General features: G+C 37.5%; 1 protein-coding gene across 5 annotated transcripts in view; it reads left to right on the top strand.

Moving 5' to 3' along the window:
• JPH1 (junctophilin 1) overlaps positions 1-23,382 on the top strand; it is an 82,223-nt gene that overhangs the window by 32,537 nt on the left and 26,304 nt on the right. For all 5 annotated transcript variants that reach the window (XM_030969938.1, XM_030969922.1, XM_030969929.1 and 2 more), the window contains exon 3: positions 22,123-22,241. In XM_030969938.1, coding sequence (XP_030825798.1) covers positions 22,123-22,241 — 119 coding nt within the window. The remainder of the gene's footprint in view (positions 1-22,122; positions 22,242-23,382) is intronic.

The raw sequence follows: 23,382 nt of genomic DNA, 5'->3' as shown, positions 1-23,382 counted from the left end.
ATCACAGAGCTGCAGAAGTACAGATGAGAGGATGTATTTTGAAGATGTCTCTAAGAATTTCCTTTAGGCAAGTTGAATTTTCCTAGTGTTTCAAGTGCTGCCCAGTACCTAGTCTGTACATCAGATTCTCTTCCATTCACTGTGAGAGAATGTAAGTATTATTTCTAAATATTAGGATTTTTACTCCTCATATCTAAACACAGCAGTGTTGAGCTTCATAATGCTTTGCTCCTGATCCTGTGCAGTGTAAAATGAGAGCAGTTTAAATATCTGTTTTACCATGGCACTTTGAGGATAAAGTGTGCATACTGCAGAGACAGGGTAAAAGCAGGAAGTAAAATAATGGGTGGGTGAATGAACTTTGTGCCTGCCTCAAAAGCTGAGTACCCAACACAGCTAATGAAGACTCCAGTGTCATTCAGTTTGTCTTCAGTGGCTGCTGAACAATTCATTGCTTGCTGAATGAGTGAGCAAGGAAAAACAGTTTTCATCATTATATATCTGAGCAGTGTGGACAACACTGAAGATGACTGAGGTAAACTTCAAGGTGATGCAAGTTACAGGTATTGAGGAGTTGTTGTGTGCATGGAGAAGAGTGGTGGAGCAGACACAGGAAAAACAGTTAAAGTGTATTTCATTTATACACATTCTTTCTATATCGCATGACAAATAACTCCAAAGAAGGGTAGGAAAGCACATTTAAATCATATTTTTTAAATTATCCAGAGCAGTAATAGATAATGTTATATATACATTTGCAGTCTATATTTCTTCTAACCAAAAGATTTATTTTAAAATAAGTTGATAATATAATTCAGGTTTTCTTCTAATACGTGAACATTGCTAAAATCAAGCAATTTATATTTTTGATTTGCTACTTCACTGGAATGTTTTATTCCTCATTGAGACAAGCTTTTCCATGACAGCTTATGTTACTAAGGAGAATTTTTAATTAAAACCATCATTATATTTTTTCTGGTACTGATTTTCTTGTCTTTTCCAATAGGACTGACATGTGATGGTGAATATAATGCTGTAGTACTATATAATGCAATTTTCACTGCATTTTTTACTGAAAGAACAGAATAAGTCACTGAACTTGAGAATTTTGAACCAATCCTGTTTACATGTGCAAGTAGGAAGAAATGATGCACCCTTCCCCCTTCATTGTTAAGTGGTAAATTGTTGCTATGGTGATCATTCTTTCCATCTCATCAGCTATAACCTGGTTTTCCGCATCAACTGAATAGCTTCAAGCAATGCATGATCTTTATTTTTTTATATATATCAGTTAATATTGTTTTGCTACATAGTTGTTGTCTTGGGACTTAATGTCAGCAAGATGCAGTGAATGTAAGCAAGCTAGTTCTAATTTTGTTGTGCATAAATCTGTGTACTCATTAAAAGAATCTTCATGTAGCTACTAAGAACTTTTAAGTAGATTTATGAAAGGAAGCTTATTTTTGGTGTGTACAGCTGATTATTTTCCTTTCACTATTTCAGAGTCTATAGGCTTCTGTAGTAAATATGTGGAAAATCTGGGAAATCTCTGTATAATGTCTCAGTTAAGCAATATGTTGTTTGTTACCTAAGGTGATGGAAACAGGATAGTTGTAGTAAAATTTCACATAGCAGTTTTGTTTTCTTTCAGTGAGAATTGGTACATATGGGTTAAGTGCAGAGAGATGCCTGCCTTGTAGTGAGAGTAAGCCAGGTAACCTGTTGCAGAGTCACCAGAGGTAAAAATGGATTAATGTGGTCTGTATGGGGTCTTATGCATATACACAGCAGATTTGTGTCAAGAGAAAGGGCAGAATGAGCATGTGGCCCATCACAATATTGCCTTGAAGCCAGATGTGCCTTCCCTTATCACCAGCGCCATGTTTTTCAGGAAATGGGGAAGCTTTATGTTATGGCAAGCTCTGGAGCCATAAGTAGGACATTGGTGTATAGAATGATAAACATGGATCTTAGAATAACCTCTGTGAACTTAAGTTAATGCTTTTAAAAGACTGTTTGTCTTAACTTACTTAGGTATTGTTCATTACAGTCAGTCTTGCTTTTTCTTCTAAGATGTCAAACTCTTAAAAATATAACCATATTGTGTCCTGCATTGCTGGACAGCATATGAACAACTCCTGTGTTTCTGATTTTACTCATGTTCTAGATTTTGGTGGGGTTTTTTAGGTGCAGATTTTTCCCTCTACTTCTCATCTGCATCACTTGTGCCTGTTTTAAAGTTATGTGTCAATAAAGCAGCAAGATCATATCTTATCTCAAATGAAATTTTACATTTATTACTGGGTTTAAGGTCCACAAGAGGACCTGAACAACAGAGAAGTATTTGAGTATGTAATATCCTGTAAAATGATTCTTAATTATCTTATATGAAAATGCAAGTAGAATCTTGGTTTCTCTCCTAGCGATCTTTTTGGCTTCTCTATAGGAAAGAGTGTTTTTCATGTCTCAAAATACTGTGCTGCCATAGGCAAATTTCTATGAGATGTTCCTGACCTATATTTGCAGTAAGGGATGTTTTGCTAAAGAATGTCAAAGATCATCTTTCAGTAGAGTAGTGTCTTAAAGGATATGGTGAGAGTTATAGTATAAACATAAATGCTCTACCTATGGAGGCAAACTAGGAACTGGATTGATATTTCAAGTAAGCAGGTTATCTGTGCCCGCTCTAAGTCTAGAGGACAGTGTCTTGAATTACTGAATTACTTAAATCTTTTGGAAGTATTTACTGCATGACTCCTAAAGTATTAATCCTTTTGACCAAAACACTGTTCACTAAGTAGCCTGGGAGAAAGTGTGCCATGGATGTGAGGAATGCCATATTTCCTTCCAGCTGCAGAGGATGAGAAGTAAGTTACTGAGAAAGTGTATTGTACAGTTGCCTGAGCCAAAACAGCTATTACAGGCTTCTTGCAGTTATTGTTTTGCTTTGCCTGATTTTATTAAGTAGTATCATATTTTAGTTTGTGAATCTGTTCACCTTCGTTTCATGAGCTGCCTCATTCCCTCACCAGTATAATAGTGCAAACTGAGCACCTGCAAAAGAATATACCCTGTGAGGTACAAAGTCCTTTCACATATTTCACAATCACACAGATAGACCGGAGAAAGGCTTTGTCGTCATGTACCGATCCTTTTTTTTTTTTTTTTTGTTGACAGAGAGATACAAACCCAGCATTTGGAGCAAAAATTGGGGAAAGAGAAGCAGCTGCTTCATGTTTTGTTGTTGCATTTTCTGGGGTAGTGTTTCCTACAAAGCCAGAAATAATGCTTCTCTGAACAGGAGCTGAATGACTCAAGACTCAGTAGCCCCCAGAGCCAAAAAAATAGCTGAGTATTCTTTATACCGAGCCCTTTTATTTGCTTAAGCTTCTCACTTCCTTATTTCTTTCTTGAAGCCTGTGGTTTCAAGTATGTTTTAGCCTGCAGTACCAGGAACCAGTACCAGGAATCAGCTGCAAACATGAGACACAGACTGATCTGAGTTCAGGAATGGCTGTCTGAGACTCGGGGAAGAAAAGATGCTTCCTTTCAGCTGTGCTTTTCCTTAGATTTAAGCATACATGCAACTATAGCCTTGTTTTACCTGATTTTTTTTTTTCCCTACACAGTCCCTTAAAGGGATCTAGTGTGTTCCTTTGTTGTATGAGCGTAATCTGGAATTTGATGACCTGGAAAAAATGTATTCAGGCAAAATGCCAGCCAGAGAAGAGAATCCTCTGAACAGTAGGACTGTGCACATGGGACCTAGTATTTCTTTCTATATTATTTCCCTTTAAAGCAATAGCAGGGAGTGTTTTAATTCTTCAGTTGCTATTGTTTCTAAAACCATGTACATGTTTTTAATGTATAACATTAGTTCACTAAAACACAAACATAATTTAAAATTAAAACAAACTCATATTTGCCACATCAAAGGCCATAAGATAACTGTACCTCATTCCACTCAAATTGTGAAAGTGAGCACAGGTTGCCCTGTTTATTCTTGGTAAATTCTATTTGTTTTCTGTAGGCAATATGCTCTTTATTTGGCCATTCATAAATTCAAATTCTCATGGATATAGTGGTAAATAGACATCGGGGCTATGATATATAAAGATTATTTCTAACCTTGGCAGTATTGAAATAGCTTAGAAAATACAGCTACAATAGTAAACAAGTTCCATATATTAATTTATTATCCATATAATTATATATCATCCATATGTTAATCGAATATTTGTGTAGAAAAGGTAAAAAATTTTTAAATTACCAATTTGGTCATTTTAAGGATAAATGTGCTCACAAGGAGATTGTTCTCTCATTGCCACCCATGTAAGTAAAGACAGAGAAGCTGTTGGTGCTTGGCAGAGAAGTCTGTTTCTGTAGGTTGAAATGTGTAGCTTCAAACAGCTTAAGGTAGACATTTTGGTGTTTAAAAAAAAAATTCAATACAAAAAACCACCACCATCACCACCTAAAAAATCCCCAAACATAGACAAAAACCTCTTTTCCTTGTCAAGAATTGAATTTTTTCCTCTACTCTAAGTGTCAAGGATGCGGTGTTCTGTTTGAGTGGATGCAGCACAACTCCAGAATTCAGAGACTATCCTCAATGCTTTTCTTGCCTCCATAATTCACAAGGATAAAGACAAACATGGCCGATATCAAAGATCATATGGGTACTAAGGAATTATCTTAGGTCTATCATTTATTTTTTAGGTTTATTGGTAAAATTAATCAAAAGGCTATATTTTTCTTAATTGCAGGTTTTATTTACTTCATATTCTCTTAGTTTCTCTCTCAGATACTTTCATTTCTGCTGTTTGTCCCCATGTGTAGCAGTTAGCTGCTTTCACAGTTTAATTGTCGCTAGGCATGTTTTGTTTCCTTACTAACCTGTTTGTCTTCTTGCCTTTTAACATTTCTGATCTCTGACACAAGCCTGACACTGTTAAGAGGCAAATTCCATTGTTCAGGGAACTTGCTTAAACAACATATGCTTTGTTCCTTTTAAGCGCTCTAAAAAAACGTCGTCTGAAGGATAACAGAGAGAAAAATTGTCAGATCTTTCATAAATATTTTTTATCTGAAATGAGTGGTACTGCTTCTGTCTTCCACATCCTTTCATCACAGCAAATTACGAGAGCGAAACATGATTTTTTTCCATACAAAAAGCATTATAATAAGGGAAAGGAAAAAAGTGGTTTATTAAAAAAAAAAAGTTATTTGGAGTAGGTAAATCAACAGACAACACCAATGCAGAGATTGTTTTCCTTACTAAATTATTTTTTAACTATGTAAAATTTCCTATATATAGAATACTCTGGAATAAATATGTATAGTTCATTCATACACTTTCAGAATAACAGGGCCTTTTCCTAGTGTGTTTTGAAAATGCTTGATGCAGAGAAGGCAGTTGGCTTCATGATTTACTCAAACTAATTGTTATGTTTTACAATGAAAACGAACCTTATTCTGAAATAATTTTCAGATGAAGAAAGAAGACTACTCAAGGGAATAGAAGGGTAGCATTAGTACTGATTATTAGTCATTATGCCATGTTAATTGATCCAAATAACATACTTTTTTACTTCAGTTTAGTTCAAGGACAGGTGGATACCAAATATCTCTTTAAAAACATTAAAAAGTAAGGGTATTTAAGTTACTGGATTCCAAAGTTTGCTTTTTCAAAGTTTCTAAAGCTTGTGTTAGATGTAATTCATACTCTTTAATTCAGATATACTGTAGGAGGAAAAGTAATTAGCTGGAGGTGGACTCTTCTTTGCTAATTATCCCATCTCCAACAGGGCTAAATACAGCTCTGACATACTCTGGCAAAAATCTCATTCACACAGTAGAAACACTGCAGTACATCACGCTCCAGTCTCACCAGATGGCACTTCTTCTTCAGGTGTGTGTCACTGTAGGCACATACACACCTCAGCCAGGTCAGACAGTGGGAGTTGGTCAGTTGGCTTTGAATAGCAGCTTATTTTCTGAACCTACACCCAGCTTAGCCCTGTTATAGTTCCATGTACAATAGCAAAGTACAGGATGTGTAAAGCTTCCAAGTAGAAGGATAGCATAGAAGGGGCCTTATTTCTCTCTCACTGAGAGAGAATGTGATGGATATTGAAAATGCTCGTTATCAACCCAAACGTTCCCAAAACCTTCCAGAACACAGAGAATCATGACTCTGCCCTGATCGATTATTCCCCAGTTAGATAATCATAAACTTTAAATTTAGTCCACTTCCTGCACAATATAAAGTCAACAATTCTTCTGCTAGGGAAACTGCATGTTCAGATGTTCTGTATGTCTGCCCTTATCTGCTGTAATTCACAGAATGTGAGGCTGATGGCTGAAACTGTCTTCTGCAGCAGCTCATGGCCTCATCAAACCCTAAGCAAGCTCCAGCATTTCGATTGCAAGCAATTACTGTCCATTAAGTACACCACTGAGAGGGCTAATACCCAACTGCCAGAGCAAAATGTCACAGAATAATAAAGAGTTAGCAACACACTGATGCCCTTACACCCTGCTGAGGTACAAAAATTTCAGAATGACAGTACCACTGATGCTTCCAACATCAGTAGCCATAGTTGCTGCAGCATGGGTAACTCATCATTGATCTCAGTTACATGAGCTAGATCCACTTAATCTGGTCCATCACTGAATTTGAGACAGCAGCTAGCCCAAATAAAAATTGTGGTACAAGTGCACTTTATATCTACATACAAGTAGATATATACATGCACTTTACATCTCTGGAAGAGATTTGGTTCTCCGGTCTTTGCCCTCCCCACTGAACAGGGAGCTCTTCCCCTGTGCTGAGTTTTCTATCCAACCCCAGCTTATTTGGCATTTTACGAGAGTTTCTTGTGAGTATTTCTCAGGATTGATTGAAAGTGGGCAATTTAGCTGTCAACTGCTGTTTCACTTTTTCCACTGTCTTTTAAGAATTGGTCTGCACCAATGAGAGACAAGAGTCTTACCCTGTCATCCTCAGAGGGCTTTACCATTGAGGAATGTGTGTGTAGAAGAATTGGGTCTCATGACACATCATTAATGAGTGTGGAGATTCAGAAGACTAGAGCATATTTGGATGGTTAGCATCAGGGAAGTCATGTCAACTTCTTATTCATGCAGGGTTATCTTCCATACTAATGGGTGACTGCTAGATTCAGTGAAAGCAGTGTAGTGACTATGAACCAAAGAGATGAAATTTGTAGAGCAAGGCAATAAAAAAGAGCTTGAATATTCTTAGAGTGACTCCAGTTGAGCCTCCTAAGTGGTGTTAGAGGCATTCTGGCAAGCAGAAGCATCTAAGAACAAGGACCCCAAATAACTTGACCTTTCTGCGTGGAAACTGTACTACAGCTTTGCTACAACTCTTTGGCTGACTGCTAAGTCTTGCAGGCAAGAAATCATCATTTCATGTAGGGTGGGAAGACACCTTGTTCATGTGACAGAAAAGAGCTCAGTTTTGGTGAAACAAAAGGTCCATTGGACACATTGGATGTCCTGACCATTTATCGTATAACTGTGTAGCTTCAGGTGCTCTGGAGGAAGGGGGACCTTTTTAGAGCATGGAGATTCGGTACCATAGACTCACTAAAAGAACTGGAATCTCTCACCCTGGGCAGTGGGGGTGCAACACACACGTTTCCTAACCTGGACTGTATAGTTAGCAAAACAATTGTCCCAGCATTGCAAGCATTATTACAAATGTTTCTGCGTTGCTCCTGTTGGAGTCAGCCTTACTTGTTCTTTGGCGCTGTTCTTGTTTCTGGGGTAACCTGATAGATTGAACAAAAAAGCATGTAACTCTTTTAACCAACAGTAGAAAATACAGGCTGTCAGACCCCATCTTGCCCTGTTCCCTCAAGACTAATTGTTAGAATCTCAGATGTCTGGGTCTTTAAATGTCATTTTTCCTGACTAGTCTGTTCAGTTTCAATTTTCCATGCCAAAACCAGTTTTCTTTTCCTTCTTCAAAGACTTTTTTTTTTCTTTCTGAAGTCTTTCTCAAACAAAATTGACCCTTTTGTTTCGTATAAGATCTTTAGATGAGGGTCCTGCTTTCTTGGCACTGGAATCTGTATTTTCTTAAGGTAGATAAGAAAGACAATTTATTTTCTCTCAAAAAAAAAATCTGAAGTTCTCCCTATGCTGCCTCACTTGTAGGCTGGTAATACTTAATTTTATCATACCATATTTAAAGTGTAAGATTAATGCATTTTTTCTGGCATTTTTACAGAGGTAGTGCAGGATATATCTGAAATTATCAGTAAAGAATGCTGCATCTAGAACTTCCCATGATGCTCAAACTCTCTATAAAACATATGAAGTGTTTCAATTAAGAAACTCACTTCTGGTTTTGCCCAGTTAGCTAGGTGATAAGAGAGAAATACAGTGCAGTGATACACGATACAGTGTAACCTGTATGTTTTCTGTCCAGATATTACAGAGTTGAACAGCACTGCCATTTGAATTGTTATTCAAATCTTTTTAAAGTGAATAAAAGATACTGTTTTTCTCTGCAGTGAGGGCTTTCCTAACAAACTTAGAGAAAGGTTGGGTTTCTGCACGTATAAACTCTGATCAAAGTACACGAAGATCCTATGCTTAAGAACTCCTAAAAGCTTTCTCTGTATGTCTGCCCATTCTGTGGAATGCCAGGCTTGATTGTCAGGTAGAAATCTAGCTCCCATACTGACTCTTCAAAAAGAGGCCGTTTTATCATATTTTCTCAGTATTTGAATACTGAAAACAGAGCTCTGCTACTAGAAATGTCTATAATTAAAGAAAAAGTAGTTTGCAAGATTTTGTAGCTGCATATTTGCATAAAAGGTAGAAAAAGAAACTGCCAAAAGCAAATTTCAGCCTCTGCTGGAGGATCTCTTCATAACTGCTGGCAAACTAACCCAGTGCAGTAGTTCAGCGAGTCTTCTAAGCACTGGAGTTTGTAGATAAAGTTTGGTTCATTTCAGGAGGACTTCCACTACACATCTATTTCACAGAGAGTGAAAATGTTATTTATTTATTTAATAAGATTGCAGAGTAAGTCTCTCCTTGTTAAAAAATGATTTCACCTTTCCAATGAGAAATCATATTGCATGTGCATCCACTTGCTGCTGGAGCACGCTCGTACCAGAGCAGCAAGACTGCTACGTGGAACACACCCTCACATTTTGTTCAATAGTGTCAGCTAAGCATAACATGAGGTCATATTCCATGTTCAGTAGACATGCACTGCATCAGTAGATCTAGCTGGAATTCTGACATTTGTGGAGGGAGAGATTTTTATTACTGTTATTATTTTGCTAATTATATAAAATGAGTTAATCTCTGAATTACCTTGCACTGATCATACTGAATTATCAAATTCTCCAAGAAAGCATGTGTTCATTTTCCCTGCCCTTCCAGTGGCTCTTAAAGTATGTCCTCCATTCCTCCTTTAAGCCCCCAGCAATGCAGGCTTCAGCAGAAGAGCTGAGGCATGACTGAAGCCAGTTGATGACCTTTATATTTCCCCCTGGGATTCATAAAATAAGATATATATTCAGGTGAAGGTGGATCAGTATAGGCTCTAAGATGGACCATCTTGGTATACAACCTGACAAAATAAATTGTTGTTTTGGTGATTTAACCCAGGGAAAACAAAGGTCCAGGAAAATCTTAAAGCAGCTTTCCAGTACCCAGAAGGGGCCTACAGGAAAGGTGGGGAGGAACATTTTATCAGTGAGTGCAGTGATAAGACAGAGGGTTTCAAATGGAAGGTTTATGTAGGGTATTTTTGGGGTAGATTCAGATTATGTATTAAAAATAAATTCTTTACTGTGAGGGTGGTCAGATGATGGAACAAGTGGCTCAGAGAATTTTTGGATGCCCCATCCCTGGAGGTGTCCAAGGTGAGGCTGGATGGGGCCTTGAGCAACCTGGTCTGGTGGAAGGTGACCCTGGCCATGGCAGGGGGTTGAAGCTGGATGATTTTTAAGGTCTCCCAACCCAAACCACTCTGTGATTCTCTGATCCTAGGATAATTCATCCAGCCCACAGGGTTATTCCAGGACACTGCTTTCCTAGGATTTATCAGCCCTTTCCCTGCCAAGATACATGCCCTTGACATGGTGAGGCTCCTTTAATGTCCTCAAGAAAAGTAGCAGGTGCAAATATTTTCCTGTCACTCCCTGGTGTTCAGACCCTTGCAGTTACCACTGGCTGTCAGCAGCATGAATTGCTGTAGTAGCAGCACTCACTGCTGTAGTGTTATATATCGAAGACACAACAAGTGCAGGACTTAGATGGGTGTGTATTTAGCCATGGCCAGAAATTTTGGGAAACGCTGCCATGTGTGTGCAGCACCTTTATTCAGTGCAGATGGAGCAGGTCCAGTGCTTCTGGCAAACCTTGGTGGCCCTGCTGTGCAAAAGGGAGCAATGTGTGGCCCTTCTCTGATGCTCTTAAAAGCCCAAATACCTGCAGTTTAGAAAGGTGGCTTTACTAAGAGACTTGTTTTTGAGGCTCAGGAATTGCTTGCCAGTCCTGATCTCAAGCCCCAGATCTCAAGATTGGGCCTCAGTAGGAACAGCTTTTTGGTGGGACAGTGAGTACATGGTATTGCCTGATAGAAGATTCTTGTCTTACCAGCTGCTCCAGTGTCACAGTTGTGTCAGTGAAACCCATCAATCTTTAGATAGACTTGGAAAGTCTGATAAATCTGTGTTTCTGTGAAGAGAGGTCAAAGAGACATTAGGACTGATTATTTTGGGATTTGCTTTCTCATGGCATGCAATAGTGTTTACACTAAAATCCTGCTATTAGTGACTCAGAAAACAAAGAGCTTGCTTTTAGAGGAGACTGGAATAAAATGTCAGGGCTCCAGACAAGGCCACTGGTAAGAAGGAAAAAAAAAAAAAAAAAGACCATGACCAGCTCTGTTAGAGGGTCTAAAACAGTAGACTTTCATAAGTCTGCAGTAAGTTGTTGCTCCCATGAATGGTTACTGCTAAATATGTAATACAACAACAAATCCTCAACTTTACTGTGCAGATCTGCATGACTTCAGCTGAACAAAGAAGTCAAGGACTGCTCTAAGCAGGAGCAAATAAGCTGCTGTGAACTCTCAGCAGTCTCTGGATGCCACAAAAGCCTTCTGGGCCTCTAGGCAAGATCATCAGCCCTATGTGAACCAGAACAGAGCAACATTCCTGGATTTTCAATTTTTCTGGTAGCTGATAGGACATGGTGGTTGTTTATTCAAAGCTATATTGGCAGCATTATGGATAAGTACAGAGAGTAAACATGCATAGATGTTTGTTGGAGGGGGGGTATGTATATGAGAGAAGATTTTAAAGCTGCTAACTGTGTTTGTCATAAATTCAGGTTTTGCATTTCCTTCATGCTGGAGATAGCAAAACCTGTGAAATAGCTGTCAGCTGCCCTATGTCTGAAATGATCTGGTGTTATTTTCAATCTGCAGTGCTCTTTAGTTAAGAGGAATTACATGTTTACAGATAGAAGGATCATCAAAGTCTTTCCTCTGCTTGTTTAACCTGTTTGGTTTCTTGGTGTTTAATATATAATATGAGCAGCCTGATTCATATCTGTCAGCCTGGAGAAAAGGCAAATTACTTACAACCATCCCTACACTTGAGTACTTGTCTTTTGTGGAGAGCTTAGGCTCTTTTTAATTAAACTGCTCAATTGTAATATATATGTGTTTTCTGTTATTCACATATTCCTGTGAATTTTGTAACAGTTATCTTTAAATAACTGAAAAAGGAAGAACATATTCCAGAGTGGTTTGCTAGACATTTTTCTATCAATACTTTTCTTCTGGACATCTGGCACCTAATCAGGGAACAGAAACGAACCATGCGAAGAAAGATAAGCCCAATTTAGTTCTGGCTCTTAGATTGCTAAGGACACAAGAAAGTAAATTTAAACACAGTTAATGCCTTTAAAAGGCTGAGAGTTTTACACTAGATTTTAATGCCCAAAGATTTTTAAAAGCTGTTAAAAAAAAAAACCTGTAACATTGCCACAGATTATTTGAATTCATGGCAATATGTTTGTCATTTAAATAGTTTCATTGCACCACATTTTTTTTTTAGTTACAAGTGCATAAATGCCACTGTTATATCTCATAAAAATTTATTTTGTTCATAACTGTGTTCTAGGCAGTATTTTCATTTTGTATTATTTTCTAGACAATTTTGCGCAATGCCTGAAGCTCTTCCATGTTTATTCTATGGTCAGTGTATCCTTTCTGATCTCATGTGTTATGAAGATTTTAATTTCATAATATTACTTTATTTTGAGAAAATGTAAGCAAATGTGTGTGCTGCAGCTTTTGTAATGGAGAAAACCAAATAAGCACCAAGACACTAAACATGTAGTAAAACTGCAATATAATAAGTACAGACTGCCAAAGTCACTTAGAAAAAGCATGAAGCATGCTCCTAGAAGTACTCATAATTGGGGAGTTTATCTTGCACTTTTTTAAGCCAGTAAACCCCACAGAGTTTTAACTATTTTTTCACATTTTCCCTCTCATTTCTGGGAATGTAGATTTCATGCAACAAGTGTGTTGCAAGTTACATATATTTTGATGTTCAGAGAGATCAGATGTCTTATATTGTCTTATATTACACATGCTACTCTCCAAAAGCTTTGGTATTCTTTGCTAAAATATCTCTAAAACTGTGGACTTTTTTTTCATTGAAATTTAAAAAAAATGTTTAAAAAACACATCAGCTCTGTGTAAAGGAGAGATTGAGGAATACAGACATTGTCATGGATGACATTTGCCAAAGTTTTTTCTAAGTTTACTGATTAATATAGCTTCCAAAAATTTTCTAACTAGAACTATTCTAACAAAAACAAAATCAAAATAGTGACATTTGATATCATATTTTTTTGACTTTTCAACGTAATTTAAAGTGGTAACAATCAGTAGAGCACTGAAAACCATCATGTTTTGAAAGGAAAAAACAGTCTGTTTGTATACAGAAAAAAATCACAATCTCTTCTTGTAAGCTTTTCTTATTTTTCATCTAGTTGTATCCCTGGAACAATGTTACTGCTTTCTTATACTTTAGAATGTAGAACAGCTTCCAGATATTGGTACTGATGATAGCAGTCAACATACTTAGCATTTTATTTTATTTGTCCCAGATGGAGAACAGTTAAAAAAAAAAAATCTGTGGTGGGGGGAAGTGCAATGCGCTAAACATACCTTAAAAATTATCTAAGCAAATGATCATAGTGGTCCATGCATTCCTATTTCCTTGAGTAGAATTGTCTTTACTGTGCAGAATCATTATTACGTTAAGTTCTTCTTTTCATGAAGCTTGTATGCTATGATGAAGGGAGGAGAAACATATTTATCTCCTTTTTGTTTTTCTTCACTTAACCATGTCATCAGGAGCAGCTGAAGCTCAAGTGGTTATCTTTTTTCATGCTTCCAGCTAGATTCAGAAGCTCTCTTCAGCCAAACAATATAATTTGCTTTAGTGATTGGAAACAGCAAATTGTGTGCAGCTATTCCCTTATCCCTTTCAAAAAATAGTCCCTTTCTGTCTGCAGGAATTAATATTATGAGGTCAGGAAACTGGAAGAAAATACTGCTCACTAAGGACGCTTGGTAGTAAAATAGAATAATAATACAATCTGTCCTATAAAGATAGAGAAATACACATCAAGATCTATGTTACAAAAAATATACTGTCAATGCCTCACCTTTGGCAAAAATGGGGGAAAACCCCCAGTAAGCATAGTACACAAAAGTGTATTTTGTCCAAAGTATAAATTTCCTCACAGGAAAACTTGCATTGTGCTTGAAGGGATGGTGCTGATCTTGATGAAATTGAGGACTGTGCCATCTGTAATATATAGTGAGGTGTGTGTCAATCTTTTCTCACAGGTTACAAGCAGTAAGACAAGAGGAAACAACCTCAGGCTGTGACAGGGAGGTACAGATTGGATATTAGGAAAAATTCCTTCACCTAAAGGTAGCCAACCATTGGAACAGGCTGCTCAGGGATGTGGTTGAGTCACCATCCCTGGTGGTATTTAAAACACTTCTGGATGTGGGGCACTCAGAGGTGTGGTTTAGTAGCAGATTTGGAAGTCCTTGGTTAGTGGTTGGAGTTGATGGTCTTAAATGTCTTTTCCAGCCTAAATGATTCTATGATTCCTATGCCAGTGCTATAGTCAAGTAAATCAATATGAATGCAAAACTCATTCATTCGAACTACTGACAGAGTAGTTTGAGTACCATCACATGAAGAGCCAGCTCCTTTTTACAGCAGCAGAGTATCTGGTGTGTATATAAATAATGCTAGGCTACTGGGACACCTGAAGTTAAAGAGTGCCACATAAAGCAGCCTCTCTAGTGATGCTGACAGCAATTCAAAAAAACTTTTTAAATTCAAAGACTCCCATCTGCATGTGAGTCTTTTTCCAAACAGGTGACCAAGAGTGAGGGCCTGAAAAACAGACTGGGGAGGTTGAACTAATTTATGTCAATTGTTGAAAGTGGATTTTCAGAAATACATTCTTTTGAGGATGCTGTCCTTCATTCACCAAAAATCTTTCTGAACCGCTGATTATATGTGACTGGTATTACAGAAGTGAGTACCTTGACACTCCTGAATTGCTGAGCTGTTCTGGATTTATTGATATGGACCCTAGAGGTCTGAAGGAGAATACAAATATGTTCTAAATATTGGCATAAGAAGGCAGCTGATTCCTCAACAGGCACATAGATTGATGTTTGCCATATTTATAGGCACAGCAGGGCACATGTAAATATGCCTACAAACATGCTGACCGCTGCAGGAGTCTGATGTTTGTACAGTTCAGAGGTCCAAACTGAAAAAGTTTCTTAATTTAATGGAATAAGATGGGTGTCTCCAGTGAGCTGATTACAGCCCTTATGTCAGCTGTCTGAAATACCTAATGTAAACAGTCCCCAAATCAACTAATCTCACTTCCTGTAAACAAAAGACTATGTAATTCTTTTCTCAGAAAATGGATTAAAGAGCACTTTGATTACAGTGCCTAATATCATTGCAAAGGCTTGGAAATACCCATCATTTTCTCTCTAAAATACACCCATAAGGTTTCATGGTTGACTGGGCCAAAATTCATCTTCTAACCATGGGAGCAGTTATGTCTTTATCTGAAGTACTTCCCCATTATGTCTTCCCTGTATTCCACTGTCAGATACCTGGGTGTACACCTTGGTAAGTGGCTTCTCAGTGGTTGTTTTGGTTTTTTTTCAATGACGAATAGATAGAAGGCTCAAGAAGTGGAAGTCAAAAAGCTTGTCTTTTTAGATCCACAGTTATTCTGTGGTCCTGACATTACTTTTTCCTTCTTGGGATGTGGATGAGCTGGGCATTGTTCCCTTAGTGGTTTTGTGGGTGCTGGATTATGTAGTACAGCAAAAACTAATTCCTTGGTTTATACTTGATTTTTGTCTCTAAATGTATCAAGTGTACATTAACACTTCCTTTTGCAGCAGTGTGTGGGACCAGCCAGCAGGGTATCTTCTGCTTTTGTGCTGCTTTCCATGACCTTCTCCAATACTGGCTAGATTTTTGTTTCCCAGTGTTTTGTTTTGGTGCACTTAAACACAGTGGGGTTTGGAGTTGCTATGATTGAACTTCATGTTGCAGTAAACTGCAGATTACAGTAACTTTAGGTTACAGTAAATTGTCTTTGGGGTTTTTCAGAATTCAGAAGTTGTGTAACTTGCCAGCTCTACCACGTTTTAGCTTGTATTGAGACATTCTAAAAGTGAAATATTGACTAATTCTGGAACAAGAAACTGACTCTTAAGGTAAAAAGCACGTGGTCAGCCATTTTCTTTGATGTTTTCTGCATTAAGCTTTGAAATGTGTCACAGTTAGCTTTTAATCTATTCTGATGTACTTCACTAATTGCATGTAATTTATGGTATTGTTTGAATACATTGCCATAGGGTACAAAATCAGAAACTTAAAAAAAAATAGTCCAAGTATGTTAAATCAAGGCAAACAAGATAAGGTATAGGACTCATAATCTTTATATTTATATGAAGTGTTTGGCAAAATACTTTGTTAAAGTATGATGTCTGGCACAATACACTGTTAGCCACTGTGGACATAGACCCAATTTACTTATGCTGCTATTTATGCCTAAAACTGACACCTGGTTTACCAGTCATTAGCCCCAGGTTATGTTTTCAAGTACTGAAAACAAGCTGGCTGTTTGCCAAGTGTAAGGAATTTCCTCAGTTTTTCAGGCATTACTAACTAAAGGTTAGTATTTTTGAAGTTCCTCTGAGTAAGGACTGAAAAATATGAGAAATTAATTTAGGCTGGGAAGGAGGAGTTTTAAGAAGCAAAATCCATTAGGTAAGGTGATACAGATTGATGTGCCAGCAGTGTTTGCATAACAGACCTGCTCATGCTTTACTACATCAGGCTTCACTGGTAGTACCAAGCTAGTCCAGTTAGTGAGTGAAGTCACTTCATAAGGAAGCAGTGGCTGGTTGAGATTAAAAATCAGTAAAGCTCAAAGGAGATTGATAAAGTAAAGTTAGCTGAGGGCATATATCTCATTTTGTTAATTCAATCTGGAGTTAGGATTGCTTTAAATTACTTAGTGACATGAAGCTCTTACATTGCATTATCTATTAGTCAGTCTTTTCCTCTTTCAGTTTCTCCCAGACACCCCCATTTCTTGCTGGTATTCAGCAAGTGACCGACCCTCACTTCTAAGTTATTACAGCAATGAGTTGCTGAGAGTTATGAAGCCAGGAGCTCTTAGGTAGCTCTACACAGTCATGCAAGTAGGTATTTTTAATTCTACCATGGCAGAATATTGGTTTTCACCCAGTATTATCACTGAAAGAAGCTGAGAAGAATGACTACCACACTTGATAAATGCCAGTCTCTCACTTGCAATGTTAAAAAATGCATAGATGTTCTATATATATTAAGCATTCATTTCTGATATGTAATATTAGGAGAATGTAGAAATAAAATGGGGGCAAGGAAAAAATTAATCTAGCAAAGAACTTTCCTTGAAGTCTTTCTCTCCAGTTCATTTTACCTGGAAATACTATGGATCTCTGTACCAATTTTACCAACACTTGATTTTGCAGATTGTAAAGTTTTTCTCTGACAGATTGAAACAAATGTGAAAATGTTGGAAAGTTTTATACTTGGGAAAAAGCCCCAAGACAATACTCTCTGCTTCCTAGAACAATCACTGCATTTTAGAACTTAGGAAGGTAGGATTGTTTTTAGAGAATATCAGTTTCAAGAAGGATGGTAATTGGTAACATTACATACACAATATATAATGTTACACAGGTAAACCTGATACCTGTCATTAATAAAAAACATCTCTTGAGAACTTCATGTACGTTTGGCCATTACTGGTATTTTTATTCATACAATACAGAAAACTGTTAATTTAACGTTGTACATATAATTAGTTTAGGATAATGTGATAGGAGCCTAATTGTATGTCATATACTTGGCAAATGGAAAACAGAATTATTTTTACAATTTTAAGAAATAGAAAGCAAGCTCCTGGAAAGCTTTGTGCTGGATTCACTGTGTTTAATAAAATCTGAAGAATGAAACAAAGCAAACATATGCTGCTTACATTTTTAGTTGACTCTGAATGAGGCAGCATTACAAGTGCGTTGAAGGATACCATGGAAATACAAAATAATCTGGAGGGTAATGGACAGTTCTAAATGGGTTTTAAATTTAGATAAACATTACATAATGCATTCCAGGCACATGGCATTATATATAAGCATTGTTGCTGCAGAAGGGGAGTTAATATTGTTTAAGCTCTTCAAACCTCAGCACTCCTCCTTCAAGTTATTTTCCATACATAAATAGATAGAAATCTGACCATAGTATTGCTGAAAGAAGGAGCTGCTTGTAAGATGCCTCTGGCTCTGCGTTTATAATTTTTGAGTGTAGTTAATATGATGTGTTCCTGTTTACCTACACAGTGGAACACAGAAAAGAAAGATATCAGTGGTGATACCAGTTGTCCCACAGTCTAGAAAACTTCGGCTGCTCTAAAAATCAGACCCTGGTATGCAATTTCTCAGGGATGCAGTTTTCAGTCAGGCATTGGTGCCCCAGCTCTCACTGATCACAGAGACTGGTGGTATCTGGTACCTACCAGGTATCAGATATGTTGGTATCTACCAGGTATCTACAGGGACTCCACATGCTGCCATGTGGTACCAGGACTCCCCATGAGCTATAGCTACAAATTCCTTTTTAATGTAAGTACAGTTTGATTCCTGCTACAGATACAGCTTTATTTGAAGCCCCTGTCTCCATTAAATTTACCATCTCTGCGCATTCATTAGTGAAGTGGTAGGTTGTCCCTCTATATATTAATTGATTTTGGTAAATACTTTATTTTTGTATTCATTTGAAAGCTTTCAAGTGTGTGTTTGTCATATCATGTTGAATATTAATGATAGTCCTGATACTTTCCAGGAGAAATACACACATAACCACACAGTAATTCAAAAGTCACTTGTGTGTATTAGGTATTTCAGTTGCTGAGATAATTTTTTACAAAGAGACGCCTATTCACTTTAAATAAAAAAATCCTTAAAGGTCCTTTGCTATGAATTAGAATGCAGCATTCAAAAGCAGGTTACTTATCTTTCTGTACTGTTTTGCAATCTGTGGATTGCTGCCTTCTTTCCTGCATAATTTTTATTTTGCTGCTGAAACATGAGATCAATCCTTCCTGGAAAAAAACCTACCGCAGTCTTTTTCTTGGCTGGGGAGAGAAAAGGAGACTTTTTTTTTTTGAGTTTTGCTTTCAAGAGTTCTCATAAAGATCTCTTGTCATAGCAAAGGACATAGAGTTCCCTTGAGGAAAAAAAGCTCTCAAGTAGATGGTGGTCATTCAGTTGTGGGTCATTTTGATGTGATATATCATAGACTTAAATTTCTATGAATAATTGCTGATAGCAAACAAAACTTGTTTACCCCCAAAATGAAAGGTAAAGAAACATTTCCAAAACTGTAGGAAGCATAAATGGAACAAACAGATTCTATTTCTGCTTGGATAGTTCTTCTTTACAAACATCATTCAAAACTAAAATATTTCTCCATAGTTTCTGATAATACTAGTCTGATAGTGTGTGGGTCAGTTCAATGCAGAATAAAACAAGTACAGACCAAATGTAGTATCAAGCAGCAGTAATTGTAAGCAAGTCATCTGGAAAACATACAGGCAGATCAAATGTGGAAGAAATAAAAAAAAACCAGGGAAATAGCGGCAGAAAAATTATTTGAGTCTGACACAGAATTAAGTGTGCAAGAAGTTAAATTTTATCTAAGTATGCAGTTGCAAATGGAGATGATAAAACATACGTTGCTGAAGTTAGCCAGAGAAGCAGCCAAATGCCAAGGTGATAAATAGCAAACAATTGCAGGAGTGAAGAGCCTGTGTTCGGGGCAGGGCACGGAGCTCCTCTTCTGTTCAGGAGGATCAGCTCTGCCGCTTTCCCCCACTCTTGTCGCTTTTGTCACCGCTCATCAGCAGTGAGGAGGCTGTCAGGGAAGTGTCTCAGCGCAGATATGTGCACACTCTTCAGTCTGGCTGTCGAAGGCCTGCTCAGGAGCATAAACATGTTCTTGTGCCTTGCCCTGCAGTGCTGGTCTCAGCACTGAGCTCTGCTCCCTGTGTGTCACTGCTGGGACATGCCTTGGCAGTGCTCGCTCCTGTTCTGCTCTGCTGGAGCTCCTCACCGGGAGTACAAAAAGGGCAGAATAGCAGGAAGTGTGAGTTGAAAAAAGAGGTGTGAGATAAGGCAGCCAAGGAAAGCTGTGCTCATTTACCTTCTGTTCCTTTGGCTTCTTCCCGTTGTGACCTGCTCTGCCCAGCTTCATGTGGCAAAGTTACGCTGGCTTCTTACTCATGTCACCACTTAATTCCTTAGCTAATTGATACTGTACTTTTCATCAGAATGTCTGTTTTGCTTCCTGTATATAATAATATAGAAAAGTCATAGGCATCAATAAATAAATGTATTATCCTGGCAGTATGTTTTACTGGTGGTGGTTGTTTGGTATAGTAGCTTTTGTCTGTCTTAGCAGTAGCAATAGTATTAGACTATTTTTATATGGGAGTAGTCTGGTTGTTCTTTCATCACAAAAAGATGACCAGTGTCTAGTTTATCTATGAGCAGACTACATTATTGTCTCACAAAACAATGTCCCAGTGCTAGAACTGCTTCATTAGGTTTATGCTACATAGACATAATTATGCAGGAACTAAGAATAGCTCATCTAATTGAAAATAATGATTATACAGAAAGAACGGGTTTGATTACTGTTACTAAGCAGGCACATACCATACACCCATTCATGAACTGCACACAACACATATGGGATTTTACAGTGTATTTGTTTTTATTAACAGTTTCTTTCCCCCATCCTAAGTACAAAGCAAAGGTGTTACAATTCATTTGCTCATTATCTTCTTTTCTCACAGACCTAGGGGGACCTTCAAGAAGGCAGTATAAACTAATATTTATCCAGTAAATTATGACAAACTAAGCTTCGAAAGAACATTCAACATTTATCCCCACACACATTTTAGAGAGGATGTAACTTAAATAATTCTCCGGGCACCACAGATGAAACTGTCTATGTGGTTTTTTATGTCTGTGTTTATACTAGTACCCTGTGGGATTAAACATCCTTTTAGAAATGCAAAATCTGCCATACTGTTAATCTCTTGATGCTCATTCTGGTTAATGCTAACGTTTAATTCTTCTTTTATCTAAAACACATAGAACCCTTCATTATGTCTTGAAAATAAAACTGAATTTTTACAGTGAAGTTGTTATAAATTTTAATTTATTTAATTACTACTCATTGCTATTACCAGGCACATGGGATAAAATTTGGTGCTGTTGTTGTCCTGTTACCTGTTAATTCTCTTCTTACTTCTGTGTCACTTTTATACTAGAATGTTTTGAGAAAAGTGATGAGATCACGAAATTTAATGTATTTGGTTTAGAAATGTTAGTAATATCCTTAGAGTCTCAAAATATTCTGCTGGTTTACCATGTTTAGCTTCCCCTCTGTTCCAACGAGCCATTTCATAGCTCTAGGCTATGTGCTAATGCTGTAGAGGCACAGAGAGATCACTACCATCAGGAATTTTTAAACAGATGACTGTTTAGAAAATGGAGAGGGAAGATGGGACATGCAGTGATGCAAACCTGCAGTAACACAACTATCAGTTTGCAGTCTGGAACCCGAGGCCTTTGCAGAAGCTGTTCTTGAGGGTTTTTGAGAAATAACAAGAAGAAAAAAGTGGAAGCAGAGTGCAGATTACTTTACCAAAGTATTCCATACTGTTGTCTTGACTCCAGAAAAGTTGCCTTTTCAGATTGTTTTTGGATTTGAAATTCAGAGAGTTTCAAGAATTTAGGACAGTTAAGTTCCCATTTTTACAAAAGCCCATTGAAGTGTTAAACACATTTTCCAGGCTATTCCTTACCAATATGATCTGATTGTGGAAGACATTTCCTATTTTTTGTGCTAATATACTTGAATTTTGCCCTTCAGAAATTTCCACGTGGCACCCAGCACTGACCCAGCATTAACTTTGAAATGTGGTAAAGGTGGTAACATTCCTCAGTTCCTTTGAGCACCATGTGTCCTGAACTCCCAGAACCCTGTTTAGGAGTCAGTCTGGTGGCCAGTCTGACCTTCTGTGCCCTTCTGTACACATTCTGGTAACATGTAAATAAATCCTAATCCTGTGTTTCTGTGAGATACTATTCTTTCCCTCTCTTTAGAAATTTTAATTACAAGCTTGGGCTGTAAATTGTGTTCCTGCAAGTAAATGTGATCCAAGGATGAACAGGACTGAAGAGCTGAGAGGGATAGTGATTTGATCCTGAAATACTTCACTGATTTGCAGTTCCTCGCAACAATTTGTCTAAGAGTGCCCTGTACAGGATAGTGTATGATAGCTGGGGTCCTTTGCTCTCACTTGCTTGATGCACCTGATACAAGACTCCTCTGCATATAAACTCTTCTCTGCTTTGTACAGAACCGCACACGCAAGAGCTAAAGCTGATGCTGCGGATCAGGCTGCTCAGGCTGCTCGCCAGGAATGTGATATTGCAAGAGCGGTTGCCAGAGAACTTTCACCAAATTTCTACCAACCAGGTAATTGTAGATTGGGATTTTATGGGGCTATTTGTTTTATTACAGTGAAAAGATTCTGTGTTAAGTTAAAGTGTTGATTCCATCTTGAATGTTGTCTTTTATACAGAAGTAAGTCATGTGTATGTCATGAAGAGTGCACATTGTTCAAGGAGATTTTGTTTTCAGTTTGTAATAATTTGGTGACTTTTTCTTTGTATGAAAACAGTGGAGTGTTGAAAAGTCAGTATCAAGCATATAACTTTGCCTCAGATTAATAGTTTATTCAGGACAGTATCAAAGACTTCAGCAATCATAAATCAACAGAAATTTGGATTAATTCTATGATGTGTTTATCAGTGGGAAGATCTATAGGATTTTACTTTCCAGTGGAATTGCTGACAGTCTTGGTTTGCTAAGGTCTAAATTTTGGAGAATGTTTTACCATTAGACACACATAACCTGCAAGGGAATCTTCCTCTGTTATGCCTGGGGTGCTCTGTGGAACATTAATTCTATATTCACAATGGCATAGAATTAGGTCTGTCCCACCTACATCAGCATTGCAGCCCGTTTTCATCTGTCACGGGGTTGGGAAAGTTGCTACAGGAAGAAGCAAAGTTGGTTTTGCATTGTTTTTCTGCTGTCTTTCCATGAGGTTCATATTTCTGTGTACTGCTCTTTAGCTTAAAATTGGATAGATAAAATGGAACTCCATTTGCCAGTTTAATGTCTTTTCATGTCTGCCCTTTCTTTCACCTGTCAAATTGAGTTGAGTCATATCTTGTTATTACTTCTCAAGGATCTGCCTGTACTTGCATGCTAATAGAGATTATAGCTCTGAGATTCATTTTCACTTACTGTCATTTTCTGCTCATCCTTGTTTCAGACACAAACTTACTTAAATGCACCCATATATTGAATGCAGGCTATAATGACCCAAAAAAGCAAAGAACAACGTTCTGCAACATTTTCTAATAACACATCTATTTACTTCAATTTTTAGTTCAAGTGGTCACTAGTATAACTTGTTACTAAATCCTTACAGTCAGTTACCTTATAGAATACTTGATTTCTTCTTTATTCCTAAATATTTGGTTGTAGACAGAGAATGTGTTTTGGGGTTGGGGGGATTGAGGACCTCTTTTTTTATTAATTTAGTGCC

The sequence above is a fragment of the Camarhynchus parvulus genome, chromosome 2, assembly GCF_901933205.1.
Source record: "Camarhynchus parvulus chromosome 2, STF_HiC, whole genome shotgun sequence".
In the NCBI taxonomy this organism is placed as follows: domain Eukaryota; kingdom Metazoa; phylum Chordata; class Aves; order Passeriformes; family Thraupidae; genus Camarhynchus; species Camarhynchus parvulus.
Note: the sequence above shows the minus strand (reverse complement) of the source record. Positions and strands in the feature narration are given on the sequence as shown.